The sequence below is a fragment of the Lepidochelys kempii genome, chromosome 2, assembly GCF_965140265.1.
Source record: "Lepidochelys kempii isolate rLepKem1 chromosome 2, rLepKem1.hap2, whole genome shotgun sequence".
Classification (NCBI taxonomy): Eukaryota; Metazoa; Chordata; order Testudines; family Cheloniidae; genus Lepidochelys; species Lepidochelys kempii.
The window spans coordinates 159266669-159284739 of NC_133257.1; the positions used below are offsets into that span (position 1 = coordinate 159266669).

Sequence of the window (18071 nt, forward strand, 5' to 3'; positions counted from 1 at the left end):
GACCAGAAATTTCCAAGACACTTTTTCCACCATTAGAGCACATTACTGGAAGCAATTGCTTTTCCCTAAAGTCTACGAAAAGCAAAAGAAATGATCAAACAGCTTGTAAATTGACCCATTATTTCTCTTCCAGTATTACTGCCAAAAGCATTTATAAAAACATAACCACTTTCATTGCTATTAAATAGAGCATTAAACAAATTATATTTAGCATTAAAGCAAACATGAGAAAATTCAGACAATATTTGTACTCCAACTTGAAGAGAGAAAAATGTATTTTATTTGCTTACCTCTTCAAATTTTAATGCAATCATAGAAAAAGCCTTAAAAATTGCATCTGTTGGGCCTGTTATTGTCACAATTCTTTCTGGACAGGAACCTTCTGAAATATTGATTCGAGCACCACTCTGTCAACAAGAACAAATATTTTTAAAGTACGTTTTCTTTTGGGATGCAAAATAGGGAGGATTCTACTTGTCTGTCTAGCTAGGTACGTATATGGCTCTCTTCACCACAGTTGGTGAGCAGCACCTAAGTAATTGAAAGTAACAACTGTAAAATAAATTCTTTCATTCTCTCTTTCCTACGTACAGGAGTAAACTTGAATAGGACTAAAACCAGAATTGTGGGCATTTGAAATTTCTATTTAGCAAGCATCAACTAAAAATAAAAATAAATAATTTCATATCTGGACTGGATCCAGACTATTCACCTGAAAATGGTCTGTCTAGGTGGGGCTCCAGTTTTCTGAATAAACAGGGTAACTAGAACTACGGGCCATATTTTATAGGTCTTTAATTTACATCCTAGACTAAATTATTCTAATGAGCGCTTTGTACAAACTCATACAAATTAGGTAAATTAATGTGTACTGAACACACTTACTAAAGAATCATCCAGCAGTAACTGTAAGATACCAGTGCAGAAACACAGTCATGTCTCTTTAAGAGGAAGAGCCAGCAAGAAGGAAATAGGAACCTGATTCTCATTTACACCATGGCCCCTTTTTATCACTCTGGTGAGACAGATGCCCCTTAAAGTGGGTATAAATGTATTACACAGACTCCTTAATGTAATGAGAATCAGACCCAGATGGTTCAGGAAAGACCAAGACTGTGTAATTTCTTTTTATTCCCGCACTTACTGCTATTGAACCAGTTTTGTGTATTTTGCCTCTCTACATGACAGCAACCAAATATAACAACAAGGCGTACTAATGGCAAAATCGTCCTGTCACTGAATCTCCTGACAGGTATATTCTAAATGTCTGTGAAGAGGCAAGGGCTGCCGGTACTTAATCTACTTTTGTCTGACAGGTGGACTGGAGAGTTGTGAATCCACCTTGGTGGGGGAAAGGGCGAGGGGATTTCCAGATACACACTAATCATACATCAGTGTTTAATCAGTGGCGAGGCCTAGTTTTAAGCTAGTTCAAAGTGTCTGGCTTCAGTTATCAAACACAAAACAAGCTCCTTAGGGTGGAATCTTACAATCAGCTCCTCTGCTTCGGTGGGGTTCTGTGTGGGCACAGGAGTCTGCCTATGCAGAGCTGCTCAGAGGATCGGTGCGTTCAGGGGTTACTCACCTTGACAATATTTAGAATATACGCCTAACGTTAATGAAAGTACTTTTTATGCGAGCAAGGTCGGAACAGTTTATGTGAAAGACCGTCCCACTATGCATCATTGTATCCAATGTTTTCCGAAAATCACACATGGCAAAAGATCATTTAACTCTTGTTAGGCTTTCAGTCATGTCAAAATGATTGAATCGGAGAGGTTACATTCTAAAGGAAAGCAGTAGGGATGCCAGTATTTTTTGGCAGCCTTATCCATGAAGTGAAAGGAATTTCACTGGACTGTAGTTTTCTGGAGACATATCAGTTAGGCTGTGCCAGGCCGCTGGTAGCTTAGAGAATGACACAGACAGCCCAAGTGCCACTCCTCAAAATATGGTGTGTTATTTGCTATCATGACATCTGCCAGAAAAGCCTAGATAGAAATAATTGTGTTCTATTTCTTTAAAGGAAAGCACAAAAGAAAGCGATCAGTTACAGGAATTATATGTAATTTCCTTTTTACTATGTATACAACATTCACTTCAGAGTTTGAGGACTAAGATGATATGTCTCCATATCATGTTTATCCCAGATACTCTTTGCCCTTATTCTTTTTTAAATCAACCCCTTAATACCAAAAATTAGAAGGTGTGCTTCTAGTGTCCTCAGGAGCATAAGGAGGAAAATTTCCATATATTGTGAAAAAATGAGACAAATTATTTTTTTACACCTAACAGGTTCGATTGCAGGGACCAGGGAATAAGTTTTCAGAAAAAGAGTTACAGGGGAGAGGGGGTTTCTCTTTTGTAGATTCAACATGCACACACAAAATCTGTGCCCACAGTTTTGCACTCACCTGTGGGCACAAATCTGAGTGAGTGGAGCTCTAGCTGCCTGTTGGTGGGAACAATAAGATTAGCACCAGCAATTCATTTTGATTAACTGATTATTGTTTGTTTAATGAAAATCAGGGGCATCTGGAGCATCAGAAACACACCACTTACTTCTTTCATAAATCTAAATAAATACCTGTATTTACAAAAACAACAAGGAGTACTTGTGGCACCTTACTCCACAAGTACTCCTCGTTGTTTTTGCTGATACAGACTAACATGGCTACCACTCTGAAACCTGTTACCTGTATTTAATGAGTCAACACATGGGTGAAAGTTGTGTCTGCAAAAAGAGAGCTCTGACATCAGTCTGGCTGAAAAGAAACTCTTCAGTGCATGTATTGAAAGGGCATATCAGAGTATTCTTCTACACCGCATGTTTTAAAATTTCCTTAAGGGAGACTTTCTACAAGTGCCTAACAAAGCAACTGGCAGAATATGCACTGCTGAAACCCTAAAACTAAATTAAACAATTCTCGGTACATTCTCTGTATAACTGAATTTTTTACTTTCAAAAAGGTAGATTGCCTCATCCTTTTAACAGGCAATGGAACCCTGCAGGGAGCTGCAGGTTAGTTTCTGCTGACTCAGTGGGGCAGATGTGACTTTTTAGACTCCATCCTGAGTATAAGAAAGGTGGGGTAGACCTCTGAGGACCGGTAGCTAGAGTCCGAGAATTTAAGGCCAGAAGGGACCACCAGATCAAATCTGACCTCCTGTATATCACAGACCACCAATACCACTGAGCACCTGCACATTAAAACCAACAACTGAAATTAGACTAATATGTTACAGCTCTCAGGAGACTAAGCTGTTATGTGCCACAGCAGAAAACAGGAGGGACCAACGTGCACTAATACCCAAGGCCCCTGCAATGGCAGAGAACTGACTGAGATATACCCAGATAATCCTGGCACAGAATCTGACTCCACATTGCAGAGGAGAGCAACTCCTCTCCCCCAGGTCACTGCCAATCTGACTGAAGGGAAAATTCCTTCTCAACCCTGCATATGGGATCAGATAGACCCTGAATGTGTGAGCAAGAACCAGCCAGCCAAGCACCTGAGAGAAAGAATGCTCAGAGCTTCAGTCCACACAGTGCAGTGTCCCAGCTCCAGCTGTAGCCATCTTTGATGCCACAAACAAAACAAAACAACAACAAAGACAAAAAACAACACCATGAAAAACAAACAAAACCCAACAGCAAGAATACATGGGGGGAAGTGGGGAAGTAGCAGGGGGAAACATTTCCTGGCCCCTACAAGTGACTGGCTGAAGCCCTGAAGTAGGAGATTTAGGGTCTGGGACAGATCAGCTGATTGGAAAGTAAACCTATGAGCAGCCAAGCCTAGGGAGTTGATTTGGAGTGAGATTTATGTGATATCAGCTTTGAATTAATCTTTTTGTTTAAAGAAAAGGAGTACTTGTGGCACCTTAGAGACTAACCAATTTATTTGAGCATGAGCTTTCGTGAGCTACAGCTCACTTCATCAGAAATTGGTTAGTCTCTAAGGTGCCACAAGTACTCCTTTTCTTTTTGCGAATACAGACTAACACGGCTGTTCCTCTGAAACCTGTCTTTTTGTTTATAAATCTAAACTCCAGGAATGGGGGAAAAGGTGCCTTTTTTGCATCTTTACAACAGGTATGATGTCTCCAGTTTGCAGGTTTATCTTCTTATCGCCAAGTGTTGACAAAGGGAGTGGTAAGAGATGAGCCTGTACCACATGGACCACTCCAGCTCTGAGAGACAGCCAGACTTTTTGGATGGCCCCCACCTCCTATAATGTGTCAATCCAAATCCCTGTATTCAACACCCACCCATAATCCTAACCTTTGGAAAATTCAGCTCTGGAACCAAACTCCATGAATGTGAGTTAGTGGGAGAATAGAACCCTAAGAGTTTCTGTGACACTTAGAACCCTACTGACTAAATAAGCTCTGAGACAATAGGGTTACAGGCACAGTGCTGTAGAAATTATCCACTTTTAGTTTCCTTTAAAGAAGACAAAAAACCTGAGACAGCTTTATGGGAAGCTTATATTAATAAAAACTGTTTAATTTTGGCTTATGTATTAAAACAACACCACATATAATAATAAATAGTTGGTATTAATCTTTCCAGCCACCTGGTGGCACTGTTATTCCATACACATCTAGTTCTACTCTGACAGAAAGAAATAAAGACATCAAAGTTTCTCTCTTACCTCCTCCCTCATCTTCTTAACTGTCTCCCCTTTCTGTTAAACAAATGGGGAAAAATTAGTCCCTATTGCAGTGGTCAATTGATATAGGATATTGAGACATGAATTAAAAAAATAATTCTTAAAGTAAATTACTGACCTTTCCAATAATGCTCCCAACCTCCTGGAACAGGAAAAAAACAACACAGTAAGTGAATATTTATGAGAACAAAAAGAAGAAAATGTTAATTAAACAATATTTCACTATAAAGTTCATTCTGAAAACAAAGGTGGGCAGGACAGACCAGCCACATTTCACAATAGCTACATTTTTAGTCCATACAAATATGCATTATAAGAAGGAATGAACTAAGAGCTCCTATTGCAATATAAATAAATGACACACAAGAGTTTACTGCTGTCATGAAGGAAGCCCCACTGCCTCGAAAGTAGCCCTGAGCTAATGCAGCAAACTGTCACTGTAAATACCGAGATCTTATTTTGGGGAATAAGAGATTCAGAACTGAGCTGAACAATATTCTGGGAAAATTGGGAAGATACAGCCTTCACATTCAATGGTGATCTCTTTGAAGGCAGACACTTGTGCTCTTTTCAGCAAGTAATGGACAGAAGTGGATTAATGGTGAGATCAGGAGTTATTGTATAAACAACTGCTGGCCCGTCCTTCTCAATCCCTCCAGTGACAGCTTCCCAAACCAGTGATTTCTAATCAGCTGTTAGACACTCTGAGGATGGCTAACGGGTTATTAAAATCTGACGTGGAGTCGTATAAAAAGTCCAGAAAAAAACCTTCAGACATGCAATGGGAGTTCTGATCACATCCATGTGTTTTAAACTAGGCACACACAAGCAGTAGGGAAGCAAAATGGAAGCTAATAACCATAAAATGAACACCATGAGCATTGTGCTAGTTGCACAAGTTTGATCCAAGACTGAAAAACAACTGTTGGAGATGAGACCAGCCAAGGAAAAAGCTCATATTCTGTGGTTAGTCTCCAAAATCCGCTTCCACTGGTTAAAAAGAGTTAGACATGATTAATCTGATCTGGAGAGCTGATCTGCAGCTAGTACTTTCCCCTGACTTGTTCTGAATCACAACCACCAGAGTAGATTTAAGAAATGGCTATCCATTACTTTTTCCTGTGAAAAAGGCTCATTTTATGACAAAAGGCTACTAAATTCATCTCCACATTTCAAGGCTGGTGCAGTGACCTTGTGGAAGTTCTTTTTTCCAATGAATAATGTATACAGATCCAAAATGAAGCAGTTAGGGCTTGTGGCTCTTCTAACCACATCCACAACACTGAGGACAGCTGCAGATGTTCTGTGAGTGGAGAAGTTCCAATTTAGCAAGCTGCTTCAACATGTGCTTAAATCCCATTCATGTTGATGGGACACAAGCACATGCTTAAAGTTAAGTACATGCTGAAGTTAAGTACATTGATGAACAAGGCCATGAAGACCCCAGTCTGCCTCTACGCTGACTGCTGCTGAACCTGGAAATCCTCAGACTTATTCTCAAAATGTACCTCACTTGTTTTTGTTTTCTTCTTTATTGCTCCTCCTATTAGCTGCCTGGAAACTCTACTTCATTCTCATATAGTGCTGGACTGTATTCAGATGGGCTTCTTATGTGCTCTGTGGAAACACAATTTTGTGTGTTGTGTGGAGTCGACCTATATGCTAGTATATTTATATAAGTGTTATTTTGCTTGTTATTGTGTTAGCTTAAGTGTTAAGTACCTTGCACTAGTATATCTAATAATCTGTACATATATATAGACTTCAGGAGTGTATGAATCTATATCTATGTACACACAAAAATTACTATTTAGGTTTTTAGCAGTCCAGTAGTCCATCTTGACCAGGAATGTATGAGGCTGATAGTCTATGAAAAAAGGAGGAAAATCTATTTAATAATGAAGTTCCTAAATTCCCAGATATTTTTGGACCATATAAGCAAGCCAAAAGAAAAAGTTCTTTCTCTGGGATGAATTGACAGCTCTAAGTTTGTCAGCACCAGTCCTCTCTCCAGCAAAGCCAAATTCACATAAAGATCAGAAACAGCATATATTTTTAATTCTGATAGGGAAGCCTTTTTTTTTTTTTTTTTTGCTCAGATAGAAATCAGAGGGTTCTTTAGCTAATTTGGAGAATGGGTCTCATATTGGGTTTTCTGGTTTGTCAAACTTGATTCGTTCATATATATATATATATGGGGGGGGTAACTTTAAAAGAAACGTTTCAGAGTAACAGCCATGTTAGTCTGTATTCGCAAAAAGAAAAGGAGTACTTGTGGCACCTTAGAGACTAACCAATTTATTTGGTTAGTTTCTAAGGTGCCACAAGTACTCCTTTTCTTTTTTTAAAAGAAACAAACACAACTGTCACACCGTACCCTGGCCAGTCATGAAACCGGCTTTCAAAGCTTCTCTGATACGAAGTGCACCCTGCTGCGCTCTTCTAATCGCCCTCTTGTCTGGCTGTGCGAAACTGGCCACCAGGCGAGTTGCCTCAACCTCCCACCCCACCATAAATGTCTCCCCTTTACTCTCACAGATATTGTGGAGCAATATTGTGCTGAGATCTAACCAAGTCAGTAAACTGCACCAGCGCGCTTTCAAACATCCAAAAGCACATTCTACCACCATTCTGCACTTGCTCAGCCTACAGTTGAACTGCTCCTTACTACTGTCCAGGGTGCCTGTGTACGGTTTCATAAGCCATGGCATTAAGGGGTAGGCTGGGTCCCCGAGGATAACTATAGGAATTTCAACATCCCCAACAGTAATTTTCCGGTCTGGGAAGTAAGTCCCTTCCTGCAGCTGTTCAATCAGACCAGAGTTCCTGAAGATGTGAGCATCATGCACCTTTTCCGGCCATCCCACGTTGATGTCGGTGAAACATCCTTTGTGATCCACCAGTGCTTGCAGCATCATGGAAAAGTACCCTTTGCAGTTTATGTATTGGCTGCCCCAGTATTCCAGGGCCAAGATAGGGATATTCGTTCTGTCTATCGCCCCGCTGCAGTTAGGGAACCCCAACGCATTAAACCCATCCACAATGGTCTGCACATTTCCCAAAGTCACCACCCTTGATAGCAGCTGGTCAATGATTGTGTTGGCTACTTGCAGCACAGCAGCCCCCACAGTAGATTTGCCCACTCCAAACTGATTCCCGAATGACCAGTAGCTGTCGGGCGTTGCAAGCTTCTACAGGGCTATGGCCACTTGCTTCTCAACTGTGAGGGCTGCTTTCATTTTGGTGTCTTTGAGCTTCAGGGCAGGGCACAGCAAGTCACAAAGTTCCATGAAAGTGGCCCTATGCATACGAAAGTTTCGCAGCCACTGGGAATCATCCCATACCTTCAACACTATGTGGTCCCACCAGTCTGTGCTTGTTTCCAGGGCCCAGAATCAGCGTTCCACGGCACGAACCTGGCCCAACACTACCAGGATCTCCCAATCGCCACATGCCGTGCTTCTAGGAATGTCTGTGTCCATGTCCTCATCAGTATAGTAATCGTGCTGTCGTCGCTTCCTCGCCCAGTTTTGCAGGTACTGCACATACTGCTGGATAATGTGTGAGGTATTTACAACGGTCAAAACTACAGTGGAGATCTGAACGGGCTCCATAGCTATGGTGCCTGCACGGGTAATCCTGGAAAAATGGCATGAAACGTAGGAGAGCAGAGTGGCAGCGGAAGAGGTGCTGTTCGGTTCACGATAGCTGAAAAAAGGTGGGAAATGGTTGTCTTCTGTAGCTTTCACGGAGGCGGGAGCCCAGGACAGACAACATGGAGAAGCTCGGTAGCGCAGCAAGAGCGGGAGAGCAGAGTTGGCGGAGGAAGCTGTGCTGCTCGGTTCACGGTGGCTGAGCAGAGTTGGCAGCGGAAGCGTTCAATGAGGAAGGGAAAGAGTAGATACTAGAGATTACATAGGAAGACGAGAGGAAATGCGAGGTGGATTCATAGTAGCAGGAGAGCAGTGGTGCACTGTCTGCTGAAAGCAGTATGGTGTCTGGATGCCAAAAAGGTGTAAAACAATTGTCTGCCATAGCTTTCACAAAGGGAAGAGCGGCTGACGACACACACCCAGAAACACTCGCGAGAATGTTTTTGCCCCATCATGCACTGGGAGCTTAACCCAGAATTCCAATGGGCGGCGTGGACTGCGGGAACTGTGGGATAGCTACCCATAGTGCACCGCTCCAACATTCAATGCTAGCCTCGGTACTGTGGATGCACTCTGCCAAATTCACACGCTTTAGTGGGGACACAGAAGACCGAATGTATAAAATCGCTTCTGAAAATTCAAATAGAATAATTTCAAAATAATTTCGTACTGTTGATGTACCCTAAACTGTGTCTAAGTAGTTATAAATGTAACAAAAATGACACAATGCAAACTCTGTATAAAGCCATATGTTACTAGAAAATGGAAAATGTTGCCAGTCATTGGTTTGTTCTATGAAAAGTATACTGGATACGTGGTTTTTTAAATTTTCAATTACTTAGTCATCATTTCAATGGGCAATAGAAGGAAAATCAATGTTAAAAATGAGGGATAGTTTACTTAATGCTAAGAGGTAGACACACACTATTATTTTCACACCTAATTCACATGATGGATTAGATATAGGATGAGTTCCATGCCAAATGAGCAATCCAGAGGCACAGGGTCTTAGCACAAAACAGAACGCATTACCTATGCCACCCTATTGCTAATGGAACAGAAAAATTAAAACAAAAACCAACTCCTTACAATCCAAGTGGTTGACAGAGATCTTGACAGTGCAACTGACAAATCTGGGTTTCTGAAATACTCAGTCAAACTGTATGAGAGAGAGAGCTATTTCCCTAATCAGCTAATAGTTATGTCTTCTGCATAGAAAGGAAAACAAATTAGTCATGTTAAAAAAAAACAGGAAGCTTAACAAGTGGTAACAAAGCTTGGCATAAAGAGTAACCTTTAGACTGCGAACATGATGTGTGAAGTTCCATCATTTTTCTAAATATTGCCAGTTTAATAATCATTATAGCACCATCAATCTCGGGAGTAAAAAACAGTCCTCACAATAAACCAGTGATCACTCTGTTATAAAATCCTGCCACCAACTTTACAGTGTTGTTGAAACACTAATCTGACAGGAGCCGTAATCTAAATTCATTTATGGACGTGAAAACCATTTTAAAAGTCACAATAATATCATACATTTATGCTTTCATCCCAAAGCATTTGACAAACTACAAGCAACATCCCAAAGCCTTTATTACGCAGGTTGCTACTGTTGCACTTTGATATTAATTTTGCACCAGCAAAGACATCAGGATTAAGCCCTGTATAAAGCCAACTATTAATGTACCTGAAAAAAAGACAGTAAATTACATGTGCCATCACTCAGTTCATCTACCTTGAAAGAACGAATGACTGAGTCAGTCATGTTAACTGGTGATCCATGTTTATGTATTCAACATCTGATACTTAAAACCTCAATTCAACAAGGTCTTCAATGGGACTGCTCCTATGCTAAAAGTAAGGCATATGCTTGAGACCCTTCATCAGTTTCTACAGCTCACTGACACGTTATGGCCATTCTGAAAGAGAAGACACTATTCCACCCTTTTGTGTTGCAGAAGGTTTTATAACACATCCTACTTCTATTTGGCTAGCAGGCTAGTAATTTGTATAAAATTTCACCACAGTTATCTACTGCAACCTTCTACTATCTTCCTTCCAGTGCTGGTGGTACTAGTGATGACAGTCCCTGTGCTCACCCACTGTACGAAATCAGTAGCAATGGAAACAGTGCCTTCTGCTTATATCAATTCATTGTATCTGTGTACTGATCAGAATATCATGCTTACCAGATACAAGAAATGTTTGTCACGTGGTTTGTTTTTGGGAAGTTGCAGCAGCCACTGGCAATAAGAAAATGTCTGGATTGCTAACACTCTTCCAATGAATCACTCCCTTTTGTCAGACTGGCAAAGTAGTAAGGGACTGTGGGCTGTCACTGAAATTATGTATAGGAAGTGCACAATCAATCAATCATAAATACCTTGCCAGTGTTCACAAGAAATAGAAAGTACAGAATGAACATTGACTTAGCTGGCATTTTTCCTCCTTGGATTAACGTGCTGAGAAGCCAACTCTCAAAGACACTTTCTTTTATGTTACATATTAATGTGAAATGGATTAAAATTAGAAGAGGTTATTTATTTCATGATAACAGAGGAGCTGGTGATATTTTGTTTTACAGACCTGTCAGGGATGGATTATATAGACAAGTGTGGAAAAAAAGGCTCCAGGTTATTCTGCTGTTAAAAAAAAAAGTCCATGAAGGCGAGACTGTGCTGTGTACAATGAATGAAAGTGAGAAATGTTCTCTTTGTTTTTTATCTTGCCTGTATTAGTGTCTTTAAGTGTGGGTGAGTAGTATAGTAATGAAAAAAAATCAACTGTAGAAAATTTTGTTGTGAACCGTGACGGCCACTGATGTTAGGTGTGCCCTGCTGGGACACAGTAGGTCTCCTTTTTCAGAGGCGCTGAGCACCCACAACTCTAGCTGACGTCAATGCTGTTGAAGATGATCAGCACCACTAAAAAGGTCCAAGGGTATCTGAAGGGGGGCACCCTAAAATTGAGACAATCAAAATCAATGGCCACAGTCGAAAATGTGGCTGCTAAGTACACTTGTCTAATTTACCGATACTGTGACTATGAGGATAGAGTTGGAATGTTTCACCCCATCAAAAAGTCAGAGACAGAAAAGCCCTATTAGATCATCAGATATTTTCCCCTGCTACTGCAGGATTGTTCCCTATAGTACATTTGCTTGTATTTTATCCAGATACGTTTTAAATATTCCAAGCAATGATGCTTCCAACACTTCCCTTAGGAGACTGTTTCACAGACTAATAAGTCTCACTACCAGGCAGTTTCCCCTAGTGTTTAACCTAAAATTCCTTTTTCTTTAGCCTTTATTGTTACAATTACTTATTATTTTATCCCATTATTTCTAGTTCTAATTCCTTGTATCACTCAAAATAAATTACATTCCCTTCTTGGTGTTTATTTTCTTCATAGATTTGCAAACTTATTTTCTCCCTCATCATAACTTAACAAAGTTATTAGCTCTTTGCATTTCTCTCCCCAATCTATTCAGCCACCTTTTTTTTTTTCCTTGCTTTTCTTTGAGCTCCCATTTTCCAACATCTTGCCCATGATCTAGTACCTAGAACTGAGTACAGTATTCCAGGTATGCTTTCGCCAGAGCCATAGAGAGAGGTACCTATTGCCTCCCTGTCCCATTGACCAGATGACTCTTTAGATGAAGCCCAAAACTGCACTCATATTTTTGACTACAGTGTCACCATGTAGCGATCAAACTCATGTTTGTTGTTCTAATCTTTCTAGCCATTATCACACCAGCTCTCTTTCAGCTTTTGTGCTTTCCAGATTTCTCCCTCATACTGAACATACATGTTGCACATTATTTCCCTCCCAGATTGATTAACCCATATCATTTAGTAACAACAGGTCCACTTTCTCTCCCATTTTTCTTTCCCGCCTGTACCCCCTCTCTATTGGTAAATGCTCTTCTTGTTCTCCTCACCCCATCTGGCTTGTATTAACTCTTTCTAGTTTTTATTTTTGCAATCTTTAACTTTTCCCTGAAGGCTTTAACTGACTCCCTGTATGCTTGTTTGGTTTCCTGCACACTTTGCTATTCCCAGTACAGCTTTGTTTCTTTTTCACCTCAGATCTTTGAGCAATCCCTTATGAAATCACACAAGTCTCTTCTTGTTGCTTACATTCTTCTTTTACCGAAGAATTGAAACTTGCTGGGCCTTATTCAAAGTGTTTTGTAGGCTGCCTTAGCCTTATTTCAGACTGGCAGATTTGAATATTTCCTCCTATTCCACCTTACACACTTGATTTTTAAATTTCTCCTAAATTGCTTTTTTGAAATCCAACACCCTTCTGCTGATACCATACGTATCTGAATTCGGCCCTTCATGGCGAATCTTCAGGGTTTCAGACAGCCTGTTAACACTGGCTGTGTACAAGTCCAAACCATTTTAAAGTCATGTAATAATTCTCCAGTACAGTGTAAATGCTTCCTTGGAGTCCTTTTATATTGGGCACATGATGCTCAGAATTGGCACAGAGCTGGTTCTGCGGGGTATTGGCAAAGCTGCATGGAAAAGCCTTTACCATACTGCACAGTGCTTGACCTCATTACTGTTGGCATTAGGCGAGAAAATCAGCCTTCCAAAATTCACGAGAATACAAATCTTCCAAAATGTGAACAGAAAAATGAAAATGAAATATCAAAAGCTCCAAAGAACCTACCCTAATCTATTTTACGGGCAATTATGAAAAGTTGATTTTTGACGAAAAAAGGGAACGGCCCTTTTGGCCCTTTACCAATGTATCCAGTTGATGCCTGCTGAGGGCTATGACAGCTGGGGATGGCACCACGCACTTGCACTCTATATTTGCATACTATAAGTCCTTTCTAAAAATGTTAATTTAATGCTCGTGATAGGTGCTATCTTGACAGTAATGGAAACTGATGTCCTCTATCTACAAAACAGGAATGGGTAATAGCAGTCCAACTATAACACTGCCATCCTACCCCAGCCCTGGCCTGAAAGTTCCACCTTTAGGAGGGGAAAGGTGATTTAATTTCTGGGCCCATTCAAACTTTAGTCTCCGTGCTGAGATGGCCAGCAAGGATACTAAGAAGTAGGGCTGCAGAACTCCAGAAAATGAGGTTTCTCCTGATTATTCATTTTAGGCATGAATATAAACTAAATCCCAGCCTCAGCCTGGCAGAGAGTAATTTTTTACAACGTAATGCGGTGCATAAACCCCACACTAGGAGTGAAGAGGCTAAGGAGCAGTTCTGGGCCCAAGTGAGTGCCCCACCGCACCTGCAAAGCATGTTCCAGCTAGAGAAAGGAGCTTAAAAGGTAGCCAGGTGGCTCAGGTAAGGTGGGAGGACAGACCTATGTTGAGAGCTCCTGAACAAGGGTGTTGCACAAACCCCCATTACAAGGAAGGGGCTTCCAGCCGAGACCTGAAGGTTCAAATTACTCTTTATTTTTGCTGTCTTATGTTAGACTTTGAGACTTTGGGGAGAGGCGAACAGTGGAAGTGACCCAGGGAAGGAGGTTCAAGGAATTGCAGGGTGCTTGATATTGTTACCTCTCATAGGGCCCGGGGCCAGAGCCCTGTGGAATGGGAAGATCTGGACTCTCCTAACAACTCCCTGTGACCATTGTTATGGAAAGGAGCATGTTCCTCCTTTCCCACCCCTCCTTTCAGGAGTGAGGAGAGGGTAGAGATGCTGAGAGCCCTGATGTGAGGCTGAACCCTGCATAAACGTCCGGAAGTGGGCTGAAGACCCTTTCTGTTTTGAGAATGTGGGATTCTTCATACCTCTTTAGATTTTGTTACCCTGAAGGGGGATGAACCGAACTGGTGACTTTGCTGGAGGGTCAAGTTGTCATCCCCAAGAGGCAGGCTTTCACATTATTGGAAGAGTTGCTGATGAGAGGCACGGGAGATGGGGGCGGGGAAAGTAGAGGCCTGCAAGCTAACCACTAGGTCATGTTATTGGTAAGCCGAGCCCCCTGTCACATTATCAAGGCTTCCCAGCTTGTCATTAATCCCAGAAAATAACCTGTGCCTTAATCAGTACTGCTTATCATTATAAACATGGCTGCATTTCAACCTGGCAGAAATGCAGCGTGGAAAACCCACATTCAGCTCCTTCACTTATTCCCTTGCTCCCCACTAACACTGCTATCTAGTGGGCCCCTGTGGTTGATACAGCAATGACAACAGGCTCCAGAAGGAAAATACATGAACATATAAGGGAGAGTAAAACGTGGTATGTGGGTTGAAGGAGTCAACTCTCTCCGTAGGGGGTGGGGAAGGAGGGAATGTGTTTCACATAAATAGGAGCATGAGGAAAAATGGAATAAAAGAGATACAACAGGGAGAAATTTAACTTGTGCTAACAGTACTTGAAACAACAGTGGCAGTTATTATAATATATATATAACCTGGGAATTTATTGTCGCTCCACAAAAGGCTTGTTAGATACAAATGATGTCTGTCTATAGATCTGATTTCTCTCACACTGTTTAAGATCAGAAATAAATCCACTGATTTCAATGCAATTACACTTCGTAAAACTGGACAAAGTGAGATCAGAATCAGGCCCAAAGAGTCCTCCCTTGCTATCTCTTTTCCCCTCTTCCTACCTCTCCAGCCTACACAAAGCTGAATTCTGCGCTGACCTACACTCTGTAAAAACCCACTCGATTTCTCCTTTTCTCTTCTCTTTCTCATCCCCGTAACAATGTCTGTTGTTGAATTAAGCTTTCTTTACACATCAGATAATGTAACTATACTCTGTGAGAATGACTGACATAGCAGCCAAGATTAGTGTGGCTCCATGTGTTGCATTTATACTAATTATTTGTGAATATGCAACTATCTGGCATATTTGCAAGTAATTTGTATATGACCATAAACTTCAGCTTAAGGTCAATATACCCAGCCCCAAGCAATGGCAAGGGTAGGAGATGGAGCTGCACAAAATTTGGCAGCCCTGGCAGACGGGTGGGAGGTAAAAGATATCTGGGGAATAGGAAGGTGCTGGGTTGGGGAACTTCGGTACCCAGAAAGATAAAGGAGCAAATAATTAAGCCATCAATTTGCAAACATCTAGAAGATAATAAAGGTGATAAGCAGCAGTCAGTCTGGATTTGTCAAGAACAGATCATGTCAAACCAACCTGATAGCTTTCTTTGAAAGGGTAACAAGCCTTTGGCTGTGGGGGAAGCGGTAGATATGGTATAGCTTGATTTTAGTAAGGTTTTTGATACTGTCTTGTGTGACTTTCTCACAAACACATACATATAGTACATGTAGCTACACATAGTAGCTCCATCTAGAAAATACAACCTAGATGGAGCTACTAAAAGGTGGGTGCATAACTGGTTGGAAAACCATTCTGAGACAGTAGTTATCAGTGGTTCACAGTTAAGCTGGAAGGGCATATTGAATGGAGTCCTGCAGTGATCAGTTCTGGGTCCAGTTCTGTTCAATATCTTCATCAATGATTTAGATAATGCATAGAGAATATACTTACAATGTTTGCAGATGATACCAAGCTGGAGGGCTTGCAAGTGCTTTGGAGGACAGGGTTAAAATTCAAAATGATTTGGACAAACTGGAGAAATGGTCTGAAGAAAATAGGATGAAATTCAATAAGGACAAATGCAAAGTACTCCATTTAGGAAGGAATAATCAGTTGCACACATACAAAATGGGAAATGACTGCCTAGGAAGGAGTACTGCGGAAAGGGATCTGGGGGTCATAGTGGATCACAAGCTAAGTATGAACGAACAGTGTAACACTGTTGCAAAAAAAGCAATCATCATTCTGGGATGCATTAACAGGAGTGTTGTGAGCAAGATATGAGAAGTAATTCTTCCACTCTACTCTGCACTGATTTGGCCTCAACTGAAGTTTTATGTCCTGTTTTGGGTGCCACACTTAAGGAAAGATGTGGACAAATTGGAGAAAGTCCAGAGAAGAGCAACAAAAATGATTAAAGGTCTAGAAAACATGACCGATGAGGGAGATTGAAAAAATCGGGCACCCAAGTATGGCAGAGCCCCAAGAAGTGGAATAGTTAGTAACTGGCATAGTTGGTGCTGCTGGCCCAGCTTGTGACCGTGGGAAGGACTCCAGCGAGGGCTCCCACCACATCAATACTTCACAAACGTAGAAACAAAAACCTTTTTTTAAAAAAACTAAGGAAATTCCCAGATGCAAAATGTAGGTAAAATAAAATTATAGTTGTGAATACACAGGCTCCTTAAAGGGGGAGGAACTTGAAAGAACATCATAGTTTTATAGAACAAATGTTGAAAACTATATACAATTCAAACATTTGAAATAGGGAAATGGAGCGTTAGGGTATCCTAAACAACCTTAATTCTGTCCCCATTTTCCCTGCCCCATCTCTGCTGAACTTCATGGAACATGAGCCTTATGCCTGAACAGAGAACATCTTTCTCACTGACAATATGAGCCCTATACACCTCTACATTGTATCATCCTTATTATGTACAACCACCTCCATGAAAGACCAGAGACTGTCTTCTGATTCACCATTCCTTGATGAGACAGCAGTAGAAACATCTTGGTCCTAATCCTGATCTTGGTTAGAGGGGTTTCACACTGCTGTGACTCCATTGACTTCAATGGAGTTTTTTCTGATTTAACCTAGTGGTGAGTTGAAAATCAGGCCTCCCCTATCTCTTACATGTCATATACACCCACTGAAGATCTAACCAGCTCCCTGTGCAGCATTACTTCCCTCATGCCAGCCAGTGGAATTTGTTTTTACAATATTAACCTTCTATGCTGCAAAATGGTTAGCCTCCAGGTGTCTGTGGACATCTTCCCTTTGGAGTTCAGCAGTGTATATCATGCTACATAATGTGCAGTGGACATGGTTAAAGAAATCCATCCTCCTCTTTAAAGTCCATATGCAAACTACCCAAGTATATGTGTTTAAAATGTCCAAAGCCACCAGGGTTTACAGCTGAGCTAATGAAGCTTACATAGCCTTGGTCTACACTACAAACTTATTTTAGTATAACTACGTCACTTAGGTGTGTAAACAGCGCTACGTTGACTGGAGGCCTTCTCCCGTCAACATAGCTACTGCCTCTTGGAGAGGTGGAATACCTACGCTGGCCGGAGAAGGTCTCCTGTCGGTACCGGTAGCATCTTCACTAAGAGCTACAGCGGTACAGTTAAGTGTAGACAAGTGTAGTGTAAGATGTCTATTTGTGAAATACAATGCAGATGTCACAAGCATATTAACCTCCTAATGTAGGAGTTCAGAAGGTAACACAATTATAGGGACAGAGGTAAGGATGGATTTCCATACATTTCAACTTTAAAAAATATATTTAGTTTACTAAGTAATAAATTCTATGATTTTTAACAATGTCCTTTAATTCTCCCCTTTTACCTGTAAGTTATGAAACCTTATTTATAACTTGAATGCTGACCCCTTTAAGTGTTTTGTCTGGGAACGCTAATTAGAGTACAGCAATTTCCAGAGATGCCATTACCGCAGCAAATTTTAAGAAACTGTGGAAGCATATTTCTTGCTCTATTTCAGAGCTACTCACAGCTCTCAGAATGATAACTCCGACATTGATATTAGCATTTTTAAATCACAAAGATGACATCAAAGTAAATGTGAGGGCCTGAGTTTAATATACAAAAATAAATTATAATTCAATACATTCTTTGCAATACTTAGATGCGATAGGGCACATTATTAGAGCATACTGTAGTAAAGGGTACACC

The 18071-nt window shown here is 40.9% G+C and overlaps 1 protein-coding gene across 20 annotated transcripts in view; it reads right to left on the reverse strand.

Moving 5' to 3' along the window:
- LOC140907213 (poly(rC)-binding protein 3-like) overlaps positions 1–18071 on the reverse strand; it is a 713049-nt gene that overhangs the window by 58976 nt on the left and 636002 nt on the right. For 19 of the 20 annotated variants that reach the window (XM_073332635.1, XM_073332633.1, XM_073332636.1 and 16 more), the window contains 3 exons: positions 4795–4818; positions 4659–4691; positions 291–407 (listed from right to left, as the gene is read on the reverse strand). In XM_073332635.1, coding sequence (XP_073188736.1) covers positions 291–407; positions 4659–4691; positions 4795–4818 — 174 coding nt within the window. Of the gene's footprint in view, positions 1–290; positions 408–3513; positions 3580–4658; positions 4692–4794; positions 4819–18071 lie in introns of those variants that run through there. The other variant, XM_073332630.1, reaches the window with a different exon arrangement.